The sequence below is a fragment of the Anastrepha ludens genome, chromosome 6 (assembly GCF_028408465.1).
Source record: "Anastrepha ludens isolate Willacy chromosome 6, idAnaLude1.1, whole genome shotgun sequence".
NCBI classification, from domain to species: domain Eukaryota; kingdom Metazoa; phylum Arthropoda; class Insecta; order Diptera; family Tephritidae; genus Anastrepha; species Anastrepha ludens.
Window position 1 is genome coordinate 19,965,584 of NC_071502.1, and position 20,765 is coordinate 19,986,348.

Here is a 20,765-nt window from a genome sequence, read left to right on the forward strand (position 1 = left end):
GCGCGACAGTTTGGCGCGATGCATTCCAACACGCTTCATACGTACGAAGTAGTAACTCCACGTACCGCTTGTGTGCTCTTAGAGTCTGCTCTGCCTTCAGGACAGTCTCAGAGGATGCGGCGCTCATCATAGCCGGTCTATGCCCACTCGACTTGATAGCGCAGGAGATGTATGAAATGAGACGTATGAGGAACAACCAAGCCCAATGCGATCAGCTGGCACTGAGAAAATCCATAAACCACCGCTGCGTGGACCAATGGCAGACGCGATGGGACAGTGCAAATAAAGGCAGGTGGACCCACCGTCTCATCCCCAACGTTGAAGCTTGGCTCCAGAGAAAGCACGGAGAAGTAGACTTCTATGTCTGCCAAATCCTAAGTGGCCATGGTTGCTTTAAAGCGTACCTTCACCGCTTTGGACACGAAGAAAGTCCATACTGCGAGCAGTGCACACCAGCAGTTGAGGAGGACGCAGAACATGTGCTTCTCACGTGTCCCCGCTTCAGAAGAGTAAGGGCTAAACTAGAAGGCAACCTTGGCAGCAGCATCACGCCCGAGAATTTAGTGCCACTGATGTTGATGAGCCAGGACAATTGGAGCAAAGTCCAAAACATGGCTGCTGAAATAATGCAGCAACTTCGAAATAGCGAGCAGGCAAGGAGGATGCGCGAACGTCAAATAAGAACGTGAAGCAGCACACCTATCCAGAGATGAAAACACAGGTAAACTGACGATACCACTATTAGAAACTAGCTTTTCTATGGTAACGAACAGGGACATGGGGGGAGGGGGCGTATAGATCCGACAGGGGTGGTTGTCTTCTGATATGACCTAACAGTGGTGGTAATAGGCAGATGCAGCTTGTGACATATTGCATCAGAACAGTAACTGACGTTGAGTGCAACGCTCAAACCGCCTCCCGACGAAATACTTGACGGTAGTACCGGGGGGATCGGTACTTTGACGGTAGGAGGTTTAGTTCGGGTTAAAGTCCCACACTGACGGGGTAAGGCTTTCGATGCTTCCTCCTCATAAAAAAAAAAAAAAAAAAAAAAAAAAAAAAAAAAAAAAAAAAAACTGGCTTATGTGTGCGTGTGTGTGTGTGTGTATGTATTTGGCATGCATCTAGAGAAGTGAAGCAATTTAAACCATCTGCTATAACAGAATAACCGAATAAAAAGAAATCCAGCACAAATCTTGCTGTAAGCACTCGGGAATTGCTACAGCGTGGCAAAAACAAAAACAGAAACCAAAGAATATGTAATAGGAACAATAGCTGACAACAACAATACCTATATATGTAGCTGCATACACACATACACAAAAGAAATATTAACATTCATTCACGCATACATCAACATCTAAGCATTCATGCTTAGGTGCTAAATGCAATTACTCCGTGGTAGTTGAGTGAGGCCACCAACAAAGTTAAACCAACAACTTTATCAATACACGCGAGTGTGCGAAAATATGTGCTCTCAGCTACGAATGCGTATACATGTGCGCGTGTGTTTATGAAATTGCATGCATTTTTAGTTGAGATGAGCTGTCGTCTGCCACGATAGTGAATTTGCTCTCTGCCGCGCATAAGCCCAATCCACCTGGCTATTGCATACGTGTGGGGCTGCATAGTGTAAACTGATGGCGCTACATTGTGACAACATACAAGTGCATTATTGTTGTTGTTTTGATGCAGTGCGTGTAGCCACTATTATCTAAGATCAACTTAGATTATATTCGTGTCAAAACGCACACCACGACCCCTTGAGTTTGCCGGTGTTGGGACGGTGTTCAAGGCGAAAAGAAAAGGTCCCTCGACACGTCGCCTCATGTGAGTACCCGATTGCTGGCTGACTTGTTTGTCCAGCAGCAAATGTATGCACAAATGCATGTAGTAGGATAAGTGTATGTATGCATGTGTGTATGTCTATTTTGTACGTTCTATTGTGTACGCGTGCACTCATTTGTCGCTGCGGTTGATGATAAATGACAAACTGACAGGGCGCCGACGAGGTGGCAGGCATTTTAATTGTGTGGTTTGTGATAAGGTTTTCGTGGGAATGCGCACGCAGCGCACGCACGTCCAGGTATGTGTGGTATGAAGTGTGTACACAATAGTGGTTAGAGGCACAATTATGCCAAATGTAATACTTCACACTATTCGATCGTTGGCGCAAATACGGCATTGAATTTGGCAAGGACGCAAGAAGCAATTAAATCGTTGAGCAAATAATACAAATTGCTTATGAATTTCGAATGTGCTAGTTTAAGTATGTGGCGACATACAAGTGAAAGTATAAGAATGCCCATACCCTGCAAACCAACGTTCACCAGTTTTTCCAATTTTACCAACACATTCACTCAATTTTTCCAATAATACCCACACAATCACATTTAATTCTTTTGTCATTTTCGATGGGTTATACATATATTTATCTCATAATTTTCGTGAATACTTATTAAACTTAACTATAGTGAGTGCGAAAGTGACAGCAAAAAACAAGTTGCAAATGTCAAATACAAAAATTAATTCTGTGAAAATCTCCAAGCAAAAAGGTAAGTTGAACAATTTTTAGTAAATTTTGGAATTATATATCTATTTAAACTAATAAAATGTATTTTTATTTTCAGAAAAACGTATTCACAAATCCTTTGCAGCTTGTGGATGTGCCGGAGATGGAGTATTTCGCCAGTCAAAACACTGGGGAGGTGTGCGTGCGCGGTTCTAACGTATTCCACGGGTAGGTGTTGATAATTTAAGCAAATAATGGTTTCTTCCTGTGCGAACTTGATTTCTGTGACTAAAACTAACTTGAATGATAATTTCTTTCTCTGCCTTTGCGTCGCAGTTATTACAAAGATCCCGAGAAAACTGCTGAGGCTGTTGACTCTGAAGGCTGGCACCACACGGGCGATGTGGGCATGTGGCTTCCAAATGGCACGCTGCGCATAATCAATCGTCGCAAACACATTTACACTCTGAGCCAATATGTAAATCAGGTGTACGTTTACGGAGAGAGCCTTAAGGTAACTCCATTTTTTGACATAATTTCTAGCTTTTCATGTTCACGCCATATTTACATACAACCCTTAACGCCCACTTAGAGCTGCATCATAGCCGTCGTCGTGCCTGATGTGGATGTTCTCAAGCAGTGGGCGAACGACAATCGCGTCAAGGGCACACTTTCGGTGCTATGCATGCAATAATCCACAAGTAAAAGAACTCATGCTGAATTGGGGTAAGCAGAGCGGACTGAAATCCTTCGAACAGGTAAGTAGCCCAGTGCATATCTGCTTATACTAGTAACGTATGACGTGGTAATAATATCATAATTTAAAATTAATAATAATTACAAATTTTGTATTTATATACCAGGTCAAGGATATATATTTGCATCCCGATCCGTTTTCGGTACAAAATGGACTACTCACCTCAACATTCAAAGCGAAGCGGCCACAATTGAACAAAACAGTGCGAGAAACCCCGTAGAGGAGTTAGAAGTAAAATGCGAACAATTTTAAACTTTATGCGAAAATAGAAAAAACATTAAATTGCTATTTATTTAATTAGGCATCAATTTAAATTTCTGTAAAATAGATATTTTAAATACCGGCATAAAAGCAAACTATTACCATTTTAGCCAAAACTATTCTTCAGGTACTAAATAAAATTTTATTAGAAAAGAGTAATCAAATGTAAATATTATACTAATTTATGTACATAAAAACTAAAACGTAAACTTTTCTAATAACTAAACTAATTAATGTATATAAATAACTAAAACTAAAATTTGTCTAACACCAAACCTAATTTTATAATGTCAAATTACTTTAATTCATGTTCTTTTCTAACACCAAAACCTAATTTAAGAATGTAAATATTATACTAATTTATGTACATTAAAACTAAAACGTAAACTTTTCTAAAAACTAAACTAATTCATGTATATAAATAACTAAAACTAAAATTTGTCTAACACCAAACCTAATTTTACAATGTAAATATTAAAATAAATATCTAAAACTTAACGTAATTTTATAATGTAAATAGTAAATTAATATAAATAGCTGTACATAAATAGAACATACTAAAAAAATTATTGTATATTATATTGTATTAATTTTCTTTAGCAACTAAAAATTAATTAAATAAATATTAAAATAATTCATTAAATAAATAATATTCAATAAATAACCATTTGTTTCAGTAATTTTGAAGGATTATTGTATATAGGATCCGTAAGTATTACCTACAAAATTACCCAGTTGAAGAGATTCTGTTAACTATATGTTAACAACGAAATTCACTTATTCATCAGATTCTGTTAGCTACATGTTAACAACGAAATTCACTAGTCTATGAAATTCTGTTAACTACATGTTCACAATAACATTCACCAGCCCAAAAGATTCTGTTCACTACATGTTAACAATAACATTCACCGGCCCAAAAGATTCTGTTCACTACATGTTAACAACGAAATTCACTTATTCATCAGATTCTGTTAGCTACATGTTAACAACGAAATTCACTAGTCTATGAAATTCTGTTAACTACATGTTCACAATAACATTCACCAGCCCAAAAGATTCTGTTCACTACATGTTAACAATAACATTCACCGGCCCAAAAGATTCTGTTCACTACATGTTAACAACGAAATTCACTAGTTCATGAAATTCTGTTCACTACATGTTAACAACAACATTCATGAGTTCAGAAGGTTTTGTTCACTACATGTTACCCACATCATTCACAACTTGAATGTCAATTAGAGCAGCACAGCAGTATTGAGAAATTTCTGTTAGTGCGAGCGAATAAAATCATCACACGTATAGACTGGAAGTAGGTAGCAATTGCACGGCGTAGAATATAAAATTACTACAAAGCTCACAACTTCACAGGTGAACGATACCCACAAGTTAGCAGTATAAATAGCAGGTAGTTGGTTTGCAGGGTAATAAATAGAGTACATACAGCTATGGTCAAATGTTTAGCGCACTTAAAAAGAGTTCAATATAATGCTCGATTAAATGATATGAAACCAAATTAAATCCAGTTTTTTTAACTAAATATATTTAACACTTTATTACAAGACAAAATAACTTAAAGTAGACAGTTTTCCCTAGTAAAAATATGATAAAATAGAAGTAATTCTTATTTGGTCATAGTGGAATTTGGACAAAGACTTAGCGCAGTTTTGATTTCTGTAAAGAATATGAAATATTTGTAAGAATTGAGAAAAGATTGTTGACTATTATTATTTAAGGGAGAATGGGGAGTTTTGAGACGGGTTTTGTTTTTGGACCCGTATTACTCAAAATCTTAATATTCTGCATATGTCAACGATGGAATCTTTAGTCAATGAATACTGGAAGCTATTGGTATGGCCTATTTAACAAAACTACAATTTTCCTTAAAATTAAAATTGTATATAATAATATAAAATATAATACAAAATACAAAAATGTGGGGAGTTGTGAGACACCATGGTTTAAATCAATAAAAATAACTTATTTTAGTTGTTAGTCTTTATTAAGATGAAAAATAAAAAAGAAAAGACAATTGTTATAAAAAAGTGTATAAAAAATGCAATGCCATCAATCTGATGATTCGCAGTGAGAACATGTATAATAACCAGTTCGTAAATTGGCACACTTTAGGTGCACAGCTCGATCGCATACATTGTAATGAATGGAGTTTTTTCTGCCTAACTTTAAAAGCGGAAAAACAATAAAAACTCAAATTTAACCAAAAATTTCATGATATATGTACAAACAATGCATGAATATTGCGAGGTACTTATGAAATATGCGTTAAAACGTCGAAAAAAACGGTGTCTCACAACTCCCCACATTTGTTGTCTTACAACTCCCCAAATCGTTTTTTTTATAAATGGCCCCGTAGTCATAAACACATCGAACGTTCATGCCCAAGTGAATGTGTAAATTCAAAGCTAATAGGACAATTAATAATTTGTATATATTGACATTTGCAATTTGCTATAACAACTGATCGAATGTGTCGCAAAACAAATGATGAAAAAAACTTACCGAGAAATTCCAAAACACAGTAACTGGAGAGACGCGTCGAATGCGTGTAAATATGACCAATGCTAGCTGAAAAGTCCGATCGCATCGATAACACTTGTTGACACTTAAAATCGAATGTAAGCAAATGAATAATGCCGAAAGGCAACAATGTCTCACAACTCCCTGTGTCTCACAACTCCCCATTTTCCCCTACCATATCAATATTTGGCAGAATAGCCGTTATTCTGTATAACTGCTTCACACCTGCGTGGTAAACTCTCTATTAACTTTTGGCACCTGTCCAAAGGAATAGAGTTCCATGCTTCCTGTACACCTTCCCAAAGTTCATCGATATTTTTATATTTTGTTTGTCCAACCAACGTCTTCACATCATTCCACAAGTTTTCGATTGGATTTAAATCCGGATTTTGTGCTGGCCAATCGAGCTGGGTAATATTTTCCTGTGAAAGCCAGTTTCTGACCCCTCCCGCAGTATGTTGGGGATCGTTGTCGTGCATAAATATCCAATTTACTGGCATAAACTCGAAAGAATATGGCTCCATATTATTTCTAAGTATATTCAGATACATATGCTTATCCATATTTCCTTCTATCTTGACCAGCGGCCCAACCCCGCGCCACGAAAAATACCCCCAAACTTTTAAACTCCCACCGCCATGCTTCACCGTCTTTTTGTGTACCGTGGATTGGTTTCCTGATTTTGTTCACGATGTACATACGTTTTTCCATCAGGACCGATGCGGTTTATTTTAGTTTCATCTGTAAAAAGTACTCGTTTCCAAAACTCTGTGTTTTCGAAGAGGTGCCTACGCGCGAATGATAAACGCGTTTTAATATTCTTTTTTGATAGGAACGGTTTTTTTCTGCTTATGCGACCAAATATTTTATTTTCATTCAGACGCCATCGCACGAGCTTACTGGACACAACTAAGCCTAATTCTGTCCTTACTTCAGCCGCTATCGTTCGTGAAGACATAAAAGGATCCGATCGACTTTTCCTTACAATTATTTGATCCTCACGGGGGGAACTTTTACGTGGCGGAGCTTTACGATTTTTTTTGTTTTAATAAATTAGCATCCGACTTGACATCTCTGATGGCATTGCATACCATTTTTCTTGAACAATGCACTATTCTGGAAATCTTCACTTGGTTGGTCCCCATTTGGTAAAGGTTCCATATTATTTTTCTTCGTTTAACTGAACAACACTTTCCTCTAGCCATTTTAGCAAAAATTGAAATAATAGACGTTATTAATTAAATATTCACCACAAAAAATAGTTATCTGCCGAACCGATCGCATGTAACACGTGTAAGTGCGCTAAATAGTTGTCCAACGTAATTGAGACAGAACTCAGGAAAAAATAAGCAGTAACAAATACGAAAGAATTATAACGGTTATTTTTGGACGTACCCATCTGGCAACCCTATATCTTTTGACAGTGACGTCAGATCGCTTAATGACATACCGCGTTGGAATCGTCAGTCCAAGCAGATTTTTACCATGGAACAGTAGACGCTACGCGAGCGCTTCCAAATTGTTGAAATTTACATTCAACAAAAGAAGTTAAAAGAAGAAGAACAAAATCATCATGTCCGATGACGCTCATTTCTTATTGAATGGGACGGTAAACAAAAACGGTACGCCAATCCTGACGAGATTCAAGAGGTACCTCTTTACGACGAAAAAGTCACTGTTTGGTGCGGCGTTAGTGCGAAAACGATTATTGGGCCGTTTTTTCTTCGAAAATGAAGATGGTCAAGCTGTTACCGTCAATCTGGAGCGTTATCGCGATATGATAACCACTTTGTGCTGCCAATTATTCGTCGAAAGCGTATGAGGCAGTTCTGGTTTCAACAAGACGGCGCTCCACCATACACAGCTCGCACCACAATCGATTTTTTGAAGAAATTGTTTCCCCGTCGTTTGATGTCGAAAAATGGCAATTTTGACTGGCCACCGCGTTCGCCCGATTTAACGCCAGCTGACTTCGTCTTGTGTCTTTAAAATCAAAGGTTTATATTAATAAGCCAAAGACCATAGAAGAGCTCAAGAACAACATCCGTGAGGAAATAGCCGCTTTTCCAGCCGAAATGTTAGCTAAAACTATGGAAAATGCTGCAATACGGGCACAATACGCCGTACAGGCTCAAGGCGGCCATTAGAGAGATATCATATTCAAAAAGTGATGTCAACAAATCTCAACATCAAAAAAATTGTGTTTTTCTTTGATTTAAAAAAAAACACATGGGTCGGTTGAATATGGGTCACCCTGTACAAGAAATACAATTTGTTTGGTTATAAATAAAAAAAAGTAACTAAAAATCATTTATCGAGAGAGCTGGATGTACCACACTCATTCCAGCGTTTGCGAGTGCATCCGGACGACTTCATAGTCCTCCGTTTTTTTTTCTTTTTTTGCTGTTGAGGTGACGCAAAGCATTGAAAGCCGAAAAGTGTGGGACTCGCCTTTCGCTTTCGACTCACCCACTAAAACCCACGCCAGCTCCGTTTCCCTCCCACCGCGGGACAACTGTTAAGCATAACTTCGCGGGAGGGGGAGCGGCCTGTTGTTGTTGTTGTTGTAGCAGCACAAACATTTCCCATACTTACATACGGTGAATGCTGCTGGAGTGACAGTCCTTGGCCGGATATAAATCCGGGTCGTTTCGGTAACGTAGAACCGTCTGTCGTGGAAACGAACGGTCTTTTTGCCAATTCTTGAAAACTTGCGCTGTGTTGTTCAGTGACGTCGACCGTCATGTATCACTTGGCGGGAAGGGAAACGGCCTATTGCCAATTCTTGGAGATTTGCGCTGTTATTCAGCGCAACGTCGCCCACCAAGTATAACTTCACGAGCGGGAGAGCGGCCCATGCCTATTCATGAAGATTTGAGCTGGTGTTCAGCGCGACGCAGTTTTGAGATTCTTATGACTCAATCAAAATATAAACACCAGGTTGACCGCCTTAATTGGCTTTCCCACCCTAGTGCTTAACTCCTCCCTTTCGAACGCAAATCGCGTACAGGCAAACAAAACATGTTTTGCCACTTCTGCAGCTGGTGCGCAATAAGAACAGTACGGGTCATCTTGCTGCTTAAACCTATATAAATAGGATTTAAAGCATTGATGTTCCATCAGTATTTGAGTCAGTTAGAAGTCTAACTGTCCATGTTTACGGTTAACCCATTTGGCGATTATGGGAATCAAGCGGTACGTCCAGCGTATTTTGAGAGAGGAACTCCATTTTTCGTGCCATGAATGAAAGCTGCGCTGTCTTGCTTCTTCGCGAATTATCTGCTGTTTTGAAGTGACTTTGTTTTTGTAAACTTCAGCATACTCGTTTGCCACTAAATTGATTGGGAGTAGTCCTGCAATAACCATAATGGCGTCTTCTGATACCGTGCGAAACGCGCAGCACACTCTGTGGGCACTCAATCGGTAAACTGATTTCATGCACTTAACATATGAGTTGAAATTTGTTGCATCCGCCCATGCTGGAGCTGCATACAACAAAATCGATGAGACCACAGCGTTAAGTAGTCTCCTGTAGTTTTGCCTAGGGCCTGTGGTATTCATCATTAATCGCATTAGCGCTGTTACTGCCTCTGCCGCTTTGCTGCTCGCGTATGATAGGTGCTCTGAAGTTCAGCCTATGGTCAATTATTACGCCCAGGTATTTAATAAACGTCTTCGATTCTATGGCATTATTACCCACCATTATATTGGCCGACTCCACCTTCTTACTGCTGCTAATGAGTACTGTTTCAGTCTTGCGCATCCATTCTTTTACCATGCCATCAGCCTGGTTGCAAGTTGCTTCAGTTTAGTGGAGTACTTTAGCTACGACCATAACAGCAATATCGTCATCACACCCTATACTTTTTGACCCTGGGGGTAAATTAAGACGTAAGATTCCGTCATACATAATTTTCTATAGCAAGGGGCCTAGGACTGAGACTTGTGGAGCTCCCCCAGTTATTTTATGTTCCTTTACACCCGCATCGGTATTTTTGCTCAGGGGTCTGTCAGAGAAATAACAGGCGATAATCTAGCGTTGCCATTAGGCAGTACTCCTTGCTACCGTATAACCACCGAGTTCCTTCGGTTGCCTGCATTTAGTTAATCCCTTCTTCGTCTTCGGCTCCACCTGACAATGACTTACGGGTCGCATGTCCCTCAAATCTCTTCGTTTTGTACACGATCTCTGCCAGTATGCCCTGTGATTGATCTGACATTCAGCAGAAGGAACTGTAGACAGTTGGTTGGACTAATGACGGGTCACTTTCTATGGGCGAAGCACATAGAAAGGTAGGAATTTCAGACAGTGTACTCTACCTAGTTTGAGAGAGTAGTATAAGACCGCGGATTAATTTCTGTGCGTCAGCCTGGCTTTCGCTCGAGTCTGGCTTGAGATCTTTAGCACTGGGTTGTTAAGGAGCGACCATCTTAGCTCCATGGCACCACAAGATCTACTCAAATTTCTTCGGAGGTCGGGTCGAATTAAAGAAATTTCAAAAGGTAATCCGAGTGCAGTACAATGGAATTAAGTGTGTCTGAGTGATGTACTTGCTAGTCCGGCCCGATAAAAAAAAAAATAAGGAAATCGCGGAAGCATCCAGAAATTCGTGCTGCTTGACTCATGTGGTAGCGGAGGTAGCCTCAATTAAAGAAGCAGTGGATTGGTTGCTCACTTCGGTAATTACCGTTAAGGAAGTAAGTATTTACTCCGTCAGCCAAGCGGCCTTGGGCTCGTTGTTTGTGCGTTTGTGATTGATCGGAGAATGTCTGGCTTCTCTCTCGATTGCATCCGAATATTTCGATATCAGGCTCATTTGGGTTTATGGTCACAGCAGCATAGAGGGAAACTGCTGGGTTGATGAGCTGGCTAGACAGAGAACTTTGAAGACAGTTTCGTCACAAAATGAGCGGATTGGGACTCCCTTAAGAACCTGTGGTCTGCTTCTGGAAAGACGTACAAGGTCGTGAGAACCTTCTGGCCAAGGGTAAATCGGGGACGCTCGAGGGAACTCCTAAGGCTGACAAAACCACAGCTCTCGAGCTTGGAGGGTATCCTTACCGAGAATTGTCGGTTGGGACATCAAGTGCGTTCCACAGAAGCTGTCTTGAGGACGAGGTGGAATCATCTCAACACCTTCTCTTCAGCTGACCTCAGCTCGACTCTGATTTTTTCGCTACACGTACTAACCTGCTCATGTGGTTGTTTACTTCGGCCATTAATTCTTTCGATGATGTATTTATGGTACCCAGGTAACAGAATTTCATAACCTACTCGATAATTTTTCCATATGCTGCTACATTACACCTGAGCGGTGGCTTAGATATTATCACACTCTTCGTCTAGGCTACCGATATCTGTATGTTAAATGCAGAAGTAGCTTTCTGGAGAGCATCCAACATCCGCTGAGATTCCTAATTACTGCCAAGATACTGATGGCAATATTGCGTTTTTCGAGAATTTCGATTAGATCTTTAAGCAAAACCCTGTCAAAAGCTTTTGTCGATAAAACTTAAAAAATCTGATTTTTTCTGTGCTCAATAGCCTTTTTTTGACGAGTTGGCGCAAGATAAAGATAACATCTACTGTCGACCTCTTCCGTCTGAATCCTAGTTTCTCTTCTGCAATGCCAGTTTCCGCAATATAGCCAGCTAATATTTTAGTAACCCAGTAGTTGTCTAGCAGTTTCTTAACGCCCTTTTTGAATATAGCAATGTATAGCTGTGCTTCTAGGCCGAAGAGACTTTGCGATTTTGTAGGAAGATATTTAAAAGAGAGGGCACTTCAACCAGTGCAAAGCACTTAGCGGTAATTCTGAACTCCATACTTAGCTGCAAATTAAGCATTGAAAAATGGGTAAGGAAAGCAGAAATTGTTTTATATGCCTGTAAACGTATGCTAGGAAGGTCTTCAACCAACATATACTTTATGGCTGTACAAGGCGGTTATACGACCAATTTTATCGTACGGATCGGTAGTTTAGTGGAAAGCATTAGGGAGAGATACCAATACCAAACTACTTGGCAGAATACAAAGATTAGCCTGTACAATAACAGTCGGTGCAATCAGACCTTTTCCTAAGGAGCCTCTGAACGCACTGACACACGTTGTTCCGGTAGATCTGCATATCAAGAAGATGACAACCATGAGTGCTTTTGAGTTATATGAAGCGGGCCGTTGGAAGAAAAAAACTTATGGCCATGCCAGTCTATTTCTGCGACAAACTCAGTCTACCTCAGAGAGGACTGATTACTCGTATATCATCCCGTGGGTGACATTCAATATAAACCTTGCCACTCTCATACCATCTCAGAACAAATAGGGATTCACACTTACCAACTTCGACACTACAGTCTATACAGAGGGCTTCGAAATTGATTGTGGCGTTAGAGCAGCAATTGAAAAATCTGTGCGTCTTTCTAATGTCTGCAGTTTTTTCCAGGCAGAAGTCCTGTCAGTTGCGGAAGCTTGCAGGCTACTAGTGGCAGTTTTCTATGCTAAGTGCAATAACACTGTTCTTTCAGGTAGTCAAGCTGCAATCCAGGATCCGGCTACAACTACCTCGAAACTGGCGGAACAAAGTAGGAATAGCCTTACCGTCTTGAGGAGAAACCATAAAGTTAACTTAATCGGGATTCCTGGAAATCGGAGCAATACAGATAACGAAAAAGCGGACGTACTGACGTTCTTGCAGAATCGGAATTCACATCATTGGGTGCAATGAAGAATGCGATTTTCTCGAAATACCTCCGAATCACGGATTGTAGATTGAGAGACCAGACGACATGCGACATTAGCAGAACGTTTTGGCCCACCTACAACCTCAAACAACCGTCCACATTGATAGACATGAAACGACGGGACGATTAGAGACTCACGGCCAGTCATAACTGGCTTTTGGTCCGTCCGTCCGGGGAACAAGCAGCTAAAATGGGCAACCCTCACAACACGCACTGTCACAGTAGTAAATAACCCGAGAAAAAGGAAACGATTTTCTATTCCTCTGTGAATGCGCTGCCCTATGAAAGAAGAGGATGTCAACTCTGGTCAAATCACTATTCGGGAGTCTCAAACTACTTGCTGGCTTAGACGTCAACAACCTAAAAAGGTTCCCAAACTGCACAAACTGGATACAGTTATGCTGTAAATAACCGTTAAACAAGTTGGTAACGCGGATGTGGCAGCTTAATGATGCGGAAGCGCCAGTTGGATTTTGAATGAATCATCACTTCAACCAACTGGGTCAATATTAAGAATTTTTTTTACAACGTTCGCTTTTGGCAAGCCATGGAAAGGCTCGAAGTGTACTTGTTTTGCTGCTAAGCAGGAAGTTTGCTGAGTTGAACGCACAATTAAATTAATCACTAAATGAGTTTGCACTTTTTTGAAAAAAAAAAAAAAAATGTATGCTTATGAGGTGGAAACTTATTTTCACGAATGACTCAGCGTAATAAAAGCGGAAATATAGAGCTGCGTTACATAAATACACTTCAACAGAACTTTCAAAAAAATTGCTTATGCTGGAGCTTTCTTAGTCACAACACTGCAATTAAGTATTGCCGTATATTTTCTGCGTCCTCGAAAGCCACTTAACGCGAAGTGCATATCTCTTTTGACTCATCAACGATTTTTACGCCAACTCGCCTCTTCTCAACCATCGAATGCTTATTCAAGTGTGAACTTCATTATTATTAAATTATCACGATCTTCAAGTTTCCACCTTTACCCAACACCTACTTGCATAGTTCAACTCTTTCAGCTTTGTTGCTGCATAGCAGAATGCGATTTCAGCTCTCAATTACAAAATTGTTTTCGAAAGGCATAAGGGAAAGAAAAATATAAAAAAGGCGAAGGAAAAGAGAATGGAATTTGTTCGAACTGAAGTGGAGCAGAAGGTGGCATAGCAACCACCTCACCCAAGACAAAACAAAAACCAATAACAAAACCCGGAGCAATAAGAACGCGCACATTTTCTAATAAACGCTGTCCATTTGTTTTAATATCAGCAACGAAGAAGTATAATTGAATTTCAGCAAATGAATGAAGGTTCACAAACAAATGTCTGTTTGAGTGCACTCAGTGTGTTTTTGTATGTGTCTATGTTTGTAGGTATATAACGGGTGGTTAAGTTTTAAGAGCCGGTGTTGAATGTGAACCGCACCTAAGCGTCAACGACACCGTTGGACTTCTTTCTTTGCGGTTATTTGAAAGGGAAAGTATACGTCGATAACCCAGCAACAATTCCAGAGCTAAAGGATGAGATAATTCGGCACATTAACGGCATAGAACTTGAATTATGCCGCAGAGTCATCGAAAATTTGGTCCATCGGATGGAGGTGTGGCCAATATTTTGTTCTATACGTAATTGAGCCATAGTAGTATTATCATAATAAAGATAAATCCTAATAATTTTAAAAAAAGTTGTATTTTATTTAAAATCAACACCGGCCCTTAAAACTTAACCACCCTTTAGATAAAGAACTATTTTCATTTGGTGGTCTTTGAAGGTGTGCCGCCGAGACCGCGACGGCCATTTGGCCAATATTTTGTTTTATACGCAATTGAGCCATACTAATATTATCATAATAAAGAAAAACAATAATAACTTCCTAAAAAAATTGTATTTTATTCAAAATCAACACCGGCCCTTGAAACTTAACCACCCTTTATAAGAATTTATAACATCTCCTTGCGCGAGTATTATAGCGACTAAGCAGCAGGTCACTAAGCCATCACTACCGCCACCACTGGCACCACCAAAACCAAACTAAAAAAAACTTTCAGCCACAATAACAACAATAATGATAATACTCGTTTATGTAATTGCAGACGCACGAGCTGGAGCAAGTTAATGCAAGTTTGTGCTGGAGTGGAAAACCACAACAAAAATAACTGAAAGTATTCAAGCGAAAGAATCTATTTGAAATGCAATGATTCAACTGAATGCTCCTGTTGCGAAGATATGCACGTCAATACGAAACGTTGTGGCTTGACTTCATGGACAGTTGCTTGGTGGATGCATCTCGAAGTAATTGCAGAGTCAGTTGTAGCTGTAGTCGAGATGAAAACACTCAAACGTAGCTGGCGCAAATGGCAAAGTCGATGGAAGGAAGAAATACATAAATTGATTTTATTTTTAGAGTTTTCAATTTATAGCAGAAATGCGTGCAAGTTCTAGACTTTGCAAGGAATAGCAAGGAAGTTATAAGTTATTAATATAGATGGAAGCAGTGGTGGAAAGCATAAATAAGAAGTGGAGCTAAGTCAAAGTGGCTGTATTATGAGAATAATGTAATTACTTCATTTTCATTTAGCCGAAGGTGCATTTGCCAGTTCTTTAGGTAATAGGTAAATAATATTTATAATACGTAAATAAAATATTAAAATAAATAAAATAATAAATTAAATAAAATAATAAAATGGAGCTGAAGCTCTCAATACACAACCGAAATGAACATTCGAAATAGCATATTTCAAGGTGACTCATTGAGTCCACTCCGGTTTGTCTCAGCATGAACCCCTTAAGTCACATCCTAAATGACACGGGACATGGGTTTGTAACAGGTGGCGCTAAAGTAATCCTCCTATCAGAAAAAGCTATAAATTTTGCGATTGGCCTCTAATGTCAGAATTGCCACAGAATTGTGAATGTTATTACAGATGCGATTGAAAGAAAAGAATAATATTCTGCAACCTTTCTTGACGTTCAACAAGCATTCGACAGAGTTTGGCATATGGGACTACTCTTTAAAATTAAAAAAACTTTTAACAGCACATTTTTACTTAGTGCTTAAATCTTATCTAAGCGACAGGCACATTTATGTAAAGCACCAAGATGCGTCATCTGAAATATATAGTATCAACGCAGGTGTGCCTCAGGGTAGCGATTTAGGTCCAGTCTTGTATACGATATTTACTTACGACATTCCGACAACAGAAAAGGTAGAAGTGGCGACTTTTGCTGATGATACAACCTTCATCGCATCTAGTGAGTCCCCTGCAGAGGCATCCTCCCTGCTACAAAATCACTTACACACTTTGGAGACATGGCTCATTAAATGGAAAATTAATATTAATCATGAAAAGTCTATTCATGTTACATTTACACTAAGAAGAGAACAATGTCCTCCAGTGTATTTGAATGGTCATCAAATTCCTACCAACGACACTGTCAAGTACTTGGGAATGCATCTTGATCGACGCCTCACATGGAAAAATCATATTAAAGCTAAGCATCAACAACTTAAAAATAAAACCAAAAGAATGTACTGGCTACTTGGTGGCAAATCTCAACTTAGTCTAGAAAACAAGGTTACATTGTATAAAGCTATTCTGAAGCCTATATGGACCTATGGTATACAGCTTTGGGGAACTGCTAGTAAGTCCAATGTGGAGATTTTGCAACGCTACCAGTCAAAGACCTTACGAACACTTGTTAATGCACCTTGGTTTATCACAAACGAAGCCATACACATGGATCTAGGTATTCCATTTGTTAAGAGAGAAATCTCAGTATATTCTAAGAAATACATTGAACGATTGTCAAATCATGTAAACACAAATGCTATTTTCTTGCTGGACACAACCAATGAAATTAGACGATTAAAGCGCAATCATGTCTTAGACTTGCCATTCCTTTAAATTTGTCAATTTAACAATAATAATAAAAAATAAGAAAAAAACAAGAGCTAAATATGAAATTGTTAAAATCCTCCAAAAAATTTTAAAATTCTAATATAAGTTATACATGAAGTAAGTTATACAATTTTCGAGTAAAAATTAAATCTAATAACATAAAATATGCATAAGAATTGTAAAAAGAAAAAATTCTATAGTTTTCTATGCAGCTTTGCACCAGTGTAAATACTATGCTGTCATTAGGTAATAAGATCTCTTTTGCTGAATATCTGTATTCTAAGATAGATTGCAAATAAAGTATTTCCATTAAAAAAAAATAAATAAAAAATATTCTCGACTTGATGTAAAAACAATTAAAAGACCAAATAAAAATAATCCACAGGAAGAATCAAAGTTTTTCATTTCTTTTTTTAAATTACAGGCAAAAAACATCGCAAAGTTACTTTTACGCCACCTTGCATTAAAGCACGGACAGTCTGGAAGATTCCGGCTGCGCCACCTTTTTTATGTAATATAGATGATCTGAAACTCTACGCCAGCAATTCCAAACATCTAGATAAGCTTTTGAAATGTGTCGAAACCTTCTACAATGGCATTAAGGTGCCTATCGGACTTCATGATAAATGCCGAAATACCTTGGAATTATGCAAATCAGCAGCATAAATAAAGGGGTTTCCAATAAGAGGTATTATTTTCATATTCAAAGGTATTTATGTGGCACGTAGCACCGTCTTGTTGAAAATAAATGTTGTTCAGGTCAATACCTTCCAATTCCGGCCATAAAAAATAGTTAATCATCTCTCGATAGCGCAATCCATTCACCGTAACTATTGCACCTGCTTCATTTTCGAAAAAGTAAGGTCCAATGACTCCACCGGTCCATAGACCGCACCAAACAGTCACACGTTGAGGATAGAGAGGCTTTCCAACAATAACTCTTCGATTTTCTGAGCCCCAGATCCTACAGTTTTGCATGTTGACGAAGCCACCAAGGTGGAAATGGCCTCATCACTCAAGATGATTTTTCGATGGAATTCCGGATCATGTTCATGCATTTCAAAGACCCAAATCTATATGCAAAATACGGTGTAATGACGTTTGTGGAATTCCTAATTCCAAATAACGACGAGGAATGGACAAACCTGGGGTTTCTTCAACACTTTTGGCTACAACAGCAATATTTTCGGCTGTTCTTGGGCGACGTGCACAGGTTTTACTCTTCACATCACTAACTTGTCTCAACAGCTCGAATTTTTTCACCAATTTCTGTATTGCGGTCCGACAAGGTGCTTCACCATGCCCCAAAAATGTTCGCGTTTTACGAATCGTGTCTGCCAAATTTTCGCTATTTTTACAGAGAATTTTAATAATTTCAATGCCTTGTTTAAGCGTCTATCGTTCCATTTTAATTAATGGCGTAGTTTCTACCTATCAAATATCAGAAAATGACAGCTTCAAAAGAAACATCTACGAAACAGCGGGCTATTCAAGATAACACCTGTTATTGAAAAAAAACCCTTTACAATGCAAATGAGAAAAAATCTGATAGCAAAATATAAAAGGCGCCTTCACGTTGTCTGTAAGTCCCAACTTAATGGCAAAAACCAAATCCATGCTATTTATTCATTTGTCGTCCCGTTGGTATCGTATAGCTTCGGAATTGTAAAATGGTCGTCTACTGAAATAGAAAATCTACAGCGAATAATACGTACAATCATGACTAAATACAAGGCACGCCATCCAAAAAGCTCTGTCATGTGAATGATGCTACCTAGAAAAGCGGGCGGCAGGAGGCAGATTGATGTTGGAGCACTGCATGCCAAACTTATCTTAAACATAAGAGCATACTTGCAACATAAGTGCACCCAATCCGATTTAAACAAGGCTGCAATTGCAGCAGATGATAATTACACCCCATTTCGGACGAACCAATCTTACGAAATAAGGAACGTTAAATCAACGGATGAAAAGATTGAAAGGTGGTCTGAAATGGCTGTTCGTGGCGAGTATCGAGAAGACTTGCTGAGCCCACACGTCGACCAAAAATTTTCGCACTTATGGCTCACCAACAGGTCGATATTCGCCGAAACGGAGGGCACCATTTGGTGATGGTGTGATTCGAACAAGAAATTACATTAAATATGTAATGCGAGATCCAAATGACGCTGCAGAGAGATGTCGAACGTGCAATAGTTGGAGTGAGAGATTAGACCACTGCTAGCTGGATGCACCACACTGGCAAACTCTATGTACCTGAAGCAACACAATGGCATCGCGCAAAAAACTCATCTAAATCTAACGCAGATGTACCACTTCAATCATCTCAGAACCTGTTCAAGAAGACTCAACTACCTTTTATATTATGACCGAACAATTTAACGAATGCAACAAGAAACCACAATAGGCCTGACATTTTCCTAATCGACAAATCTCAAACGACTGTTTATAGAATTAATATTGCTGGTCCTCTGAGCAAAAAAATGCAAAACACATATGCAGAAAAAGTATCCAAATATTCTGACTTAGGCATTGATGTCAAACGCTAGTGGAAGCTAAGGAAAGTGTACATTAGGCCGGGTCGATTTGTAGGGAGGCAAAAAAATCGCCCATTGCTCTGTGAAAATCATATTCTAGGGATCAAAATAAGAAACTTTGCCGAAGGAACCATACTTCTAAAACGAATTCTGATGTCCCCCAATTTGGGTCGAACTTTTTAGTTTTTTTTTCTATAACTCACTTAAATTAATTTTTTCATTTACATATGTTCTGACTAAATAAATTTCTTAAGAGAAAAAATAGATATTATTATAAATAAATAATAAATATTATTAAAAATAAATAAAAATAAAGAAAAAACATAGCCATTTAGCTGATTTTTTCATGTAAAGGCCAAAAATGGTGATATTTTGAAATGATTGTATAGGGAACCCTCCAGCGGAGTTCCAGGGTGTGTGCCACTGGCATGGGTGGATCGGCCGTCCAAAGTTAGTGGAGGTCGGTCATACATTTGGACTCGATTGGAGCACTCTAAATGGGTCAAAGTGGGTTTTTTCAAAATTTGCCCCTACCCAAAAGTTCGACCCAAATTTGGGGACATCAGAATTCGTTTTAGAGGTATGGTTCCTTCGGCAAAGTTTCTTATTTTGATCCCTAGAATACGATTTCCACGACCCGCCCTAGTGTATATACTACCAATTATCATCTCAGCCCACGGACTTATGCATAAAAAGTTGGCAGATAACGTAAAAACTCTTCAACTTCCAGAATCTTCAATTTTCGACATGCAGAAAGCAGCTTTACTCAATTCTTGTCATATAGTCCAAAACTTTTTACAGACAAAACTTTTTAAAAAGAGACTTCATTAAAATAACTTGAATTGACTTTAAAAAGAGACTTCATTCAAATGACTACAATTGACGGCGATTATCACAGGTGATGAAACAAAGAGCTGTATGAGCTTTAAGGCGATATATATTACGAGTAGTCATAGTACAGCAAATAAAGACCCTGCGCCTCCGCTGGCTAAGTCCTGTTGTCAGAATACATACACACAAACGATCCAACTCCAAAAGTATTCGATGTGGTTCCAGCTGGTGGTAGCAGAAGAAGAGAAAAGCCTCCGTTTTTTGGAAACGCCAGGCGGAGAAGGACTTGGCTTCATTATATTTAATTTTAATTTGGCGCGAAGAATTAAAACTGTTTTATGACTGATCTTTAACTCCTAAGCGATGGTACGACTACTAAAATACCGCTCAACTTCGATTATCTCTCTGATATTTTCGACATTATCGATATTATCTTTAATATCAAAACTGCCTGAACGGAATCGACCAAACGAAAACTTCACGGAATTAGCTGTTACGGTATAGGCACCATAAACGCAATTCACAATTTCAGAGGCATGGCTTGCATTTCGCCTTTATCAAAGAAAAACTTTATAAACCGAATTTTCTCTTTGTTGACTTTCATTGCTAACTCACAACTGAATAATTGTTTCATATAGCAATTTAATTTCAATACCAAATCATTTTTTTAGTGCAAAATGTCACCTTGAC

The 20,765-nt window shown here is 38.9% G+C and overlaps 2 protein-coding genes across 2 annotated transcripts in view; one reads left to right on the forward strand and one right to left on the reverse strand.

Moving 5' to 3' along the window:
* The window catches only part of LOC128868526 (uncharacterized), a 461,316-nt gene that overhangs the window by 205,652 nt on the left and 234,899 nt on the right, over positions 1–20,765 (reverse strand). The gene's annotated exons all lie outside the window — the stretch shown is intronic.
* LOC128868527 (long-chain-fatty-acid--CoA ligase 5-like) lies at positions 2,404–3,584 on the forward strand. The gene is made up of 5 exons (XM_054110717.1): positions 2,404–2,555; positions 2,631–2,740; positions 2,849–3,026; positions 3,105–3,270; positions 3,376–3,584. The coding sequence occupies exons 2-4, from the start codon at positions 2,676–2,678 to the stop codon at positions 3,204–3,206; spliced, it is 345 nt and encodes a 114-aa protein (XP_053966692.1). The 5' UTR covers positions 2,404–2,555; positions 2,631–2,675; the 3' UTR covers positions 3,207–3,270; positions 3,376–3,584.

What these genes read in the sequence shown, in the direction of transcription:
- LOC128868527 (XM_054110717.1), top strand. Translation starts at nt 2,676, where the DNA reads ATGGAGTATTTCGCCAGTCAAAACACTGGGGAGGTGTGCGTGCGCGGT. An exon ending in GGTTCTAACGTATTCCACGG is followed by an intron (nt 2,741 to 2,848) that starts GTAGGTGTTGAT and finishes TTTGCGTCGCAG; the next exon opens with TTATTACAAAGATCCCGAGA. An exon ending in TTTACGGAGAGAGCCTTAAG is followed by an intron (nt 3,027 to 3,104) that starts GTAACTCCATTT and finishes ACGCCCACTTAG; the next exon opens with AGCTGCATCATAGCCGTCGT.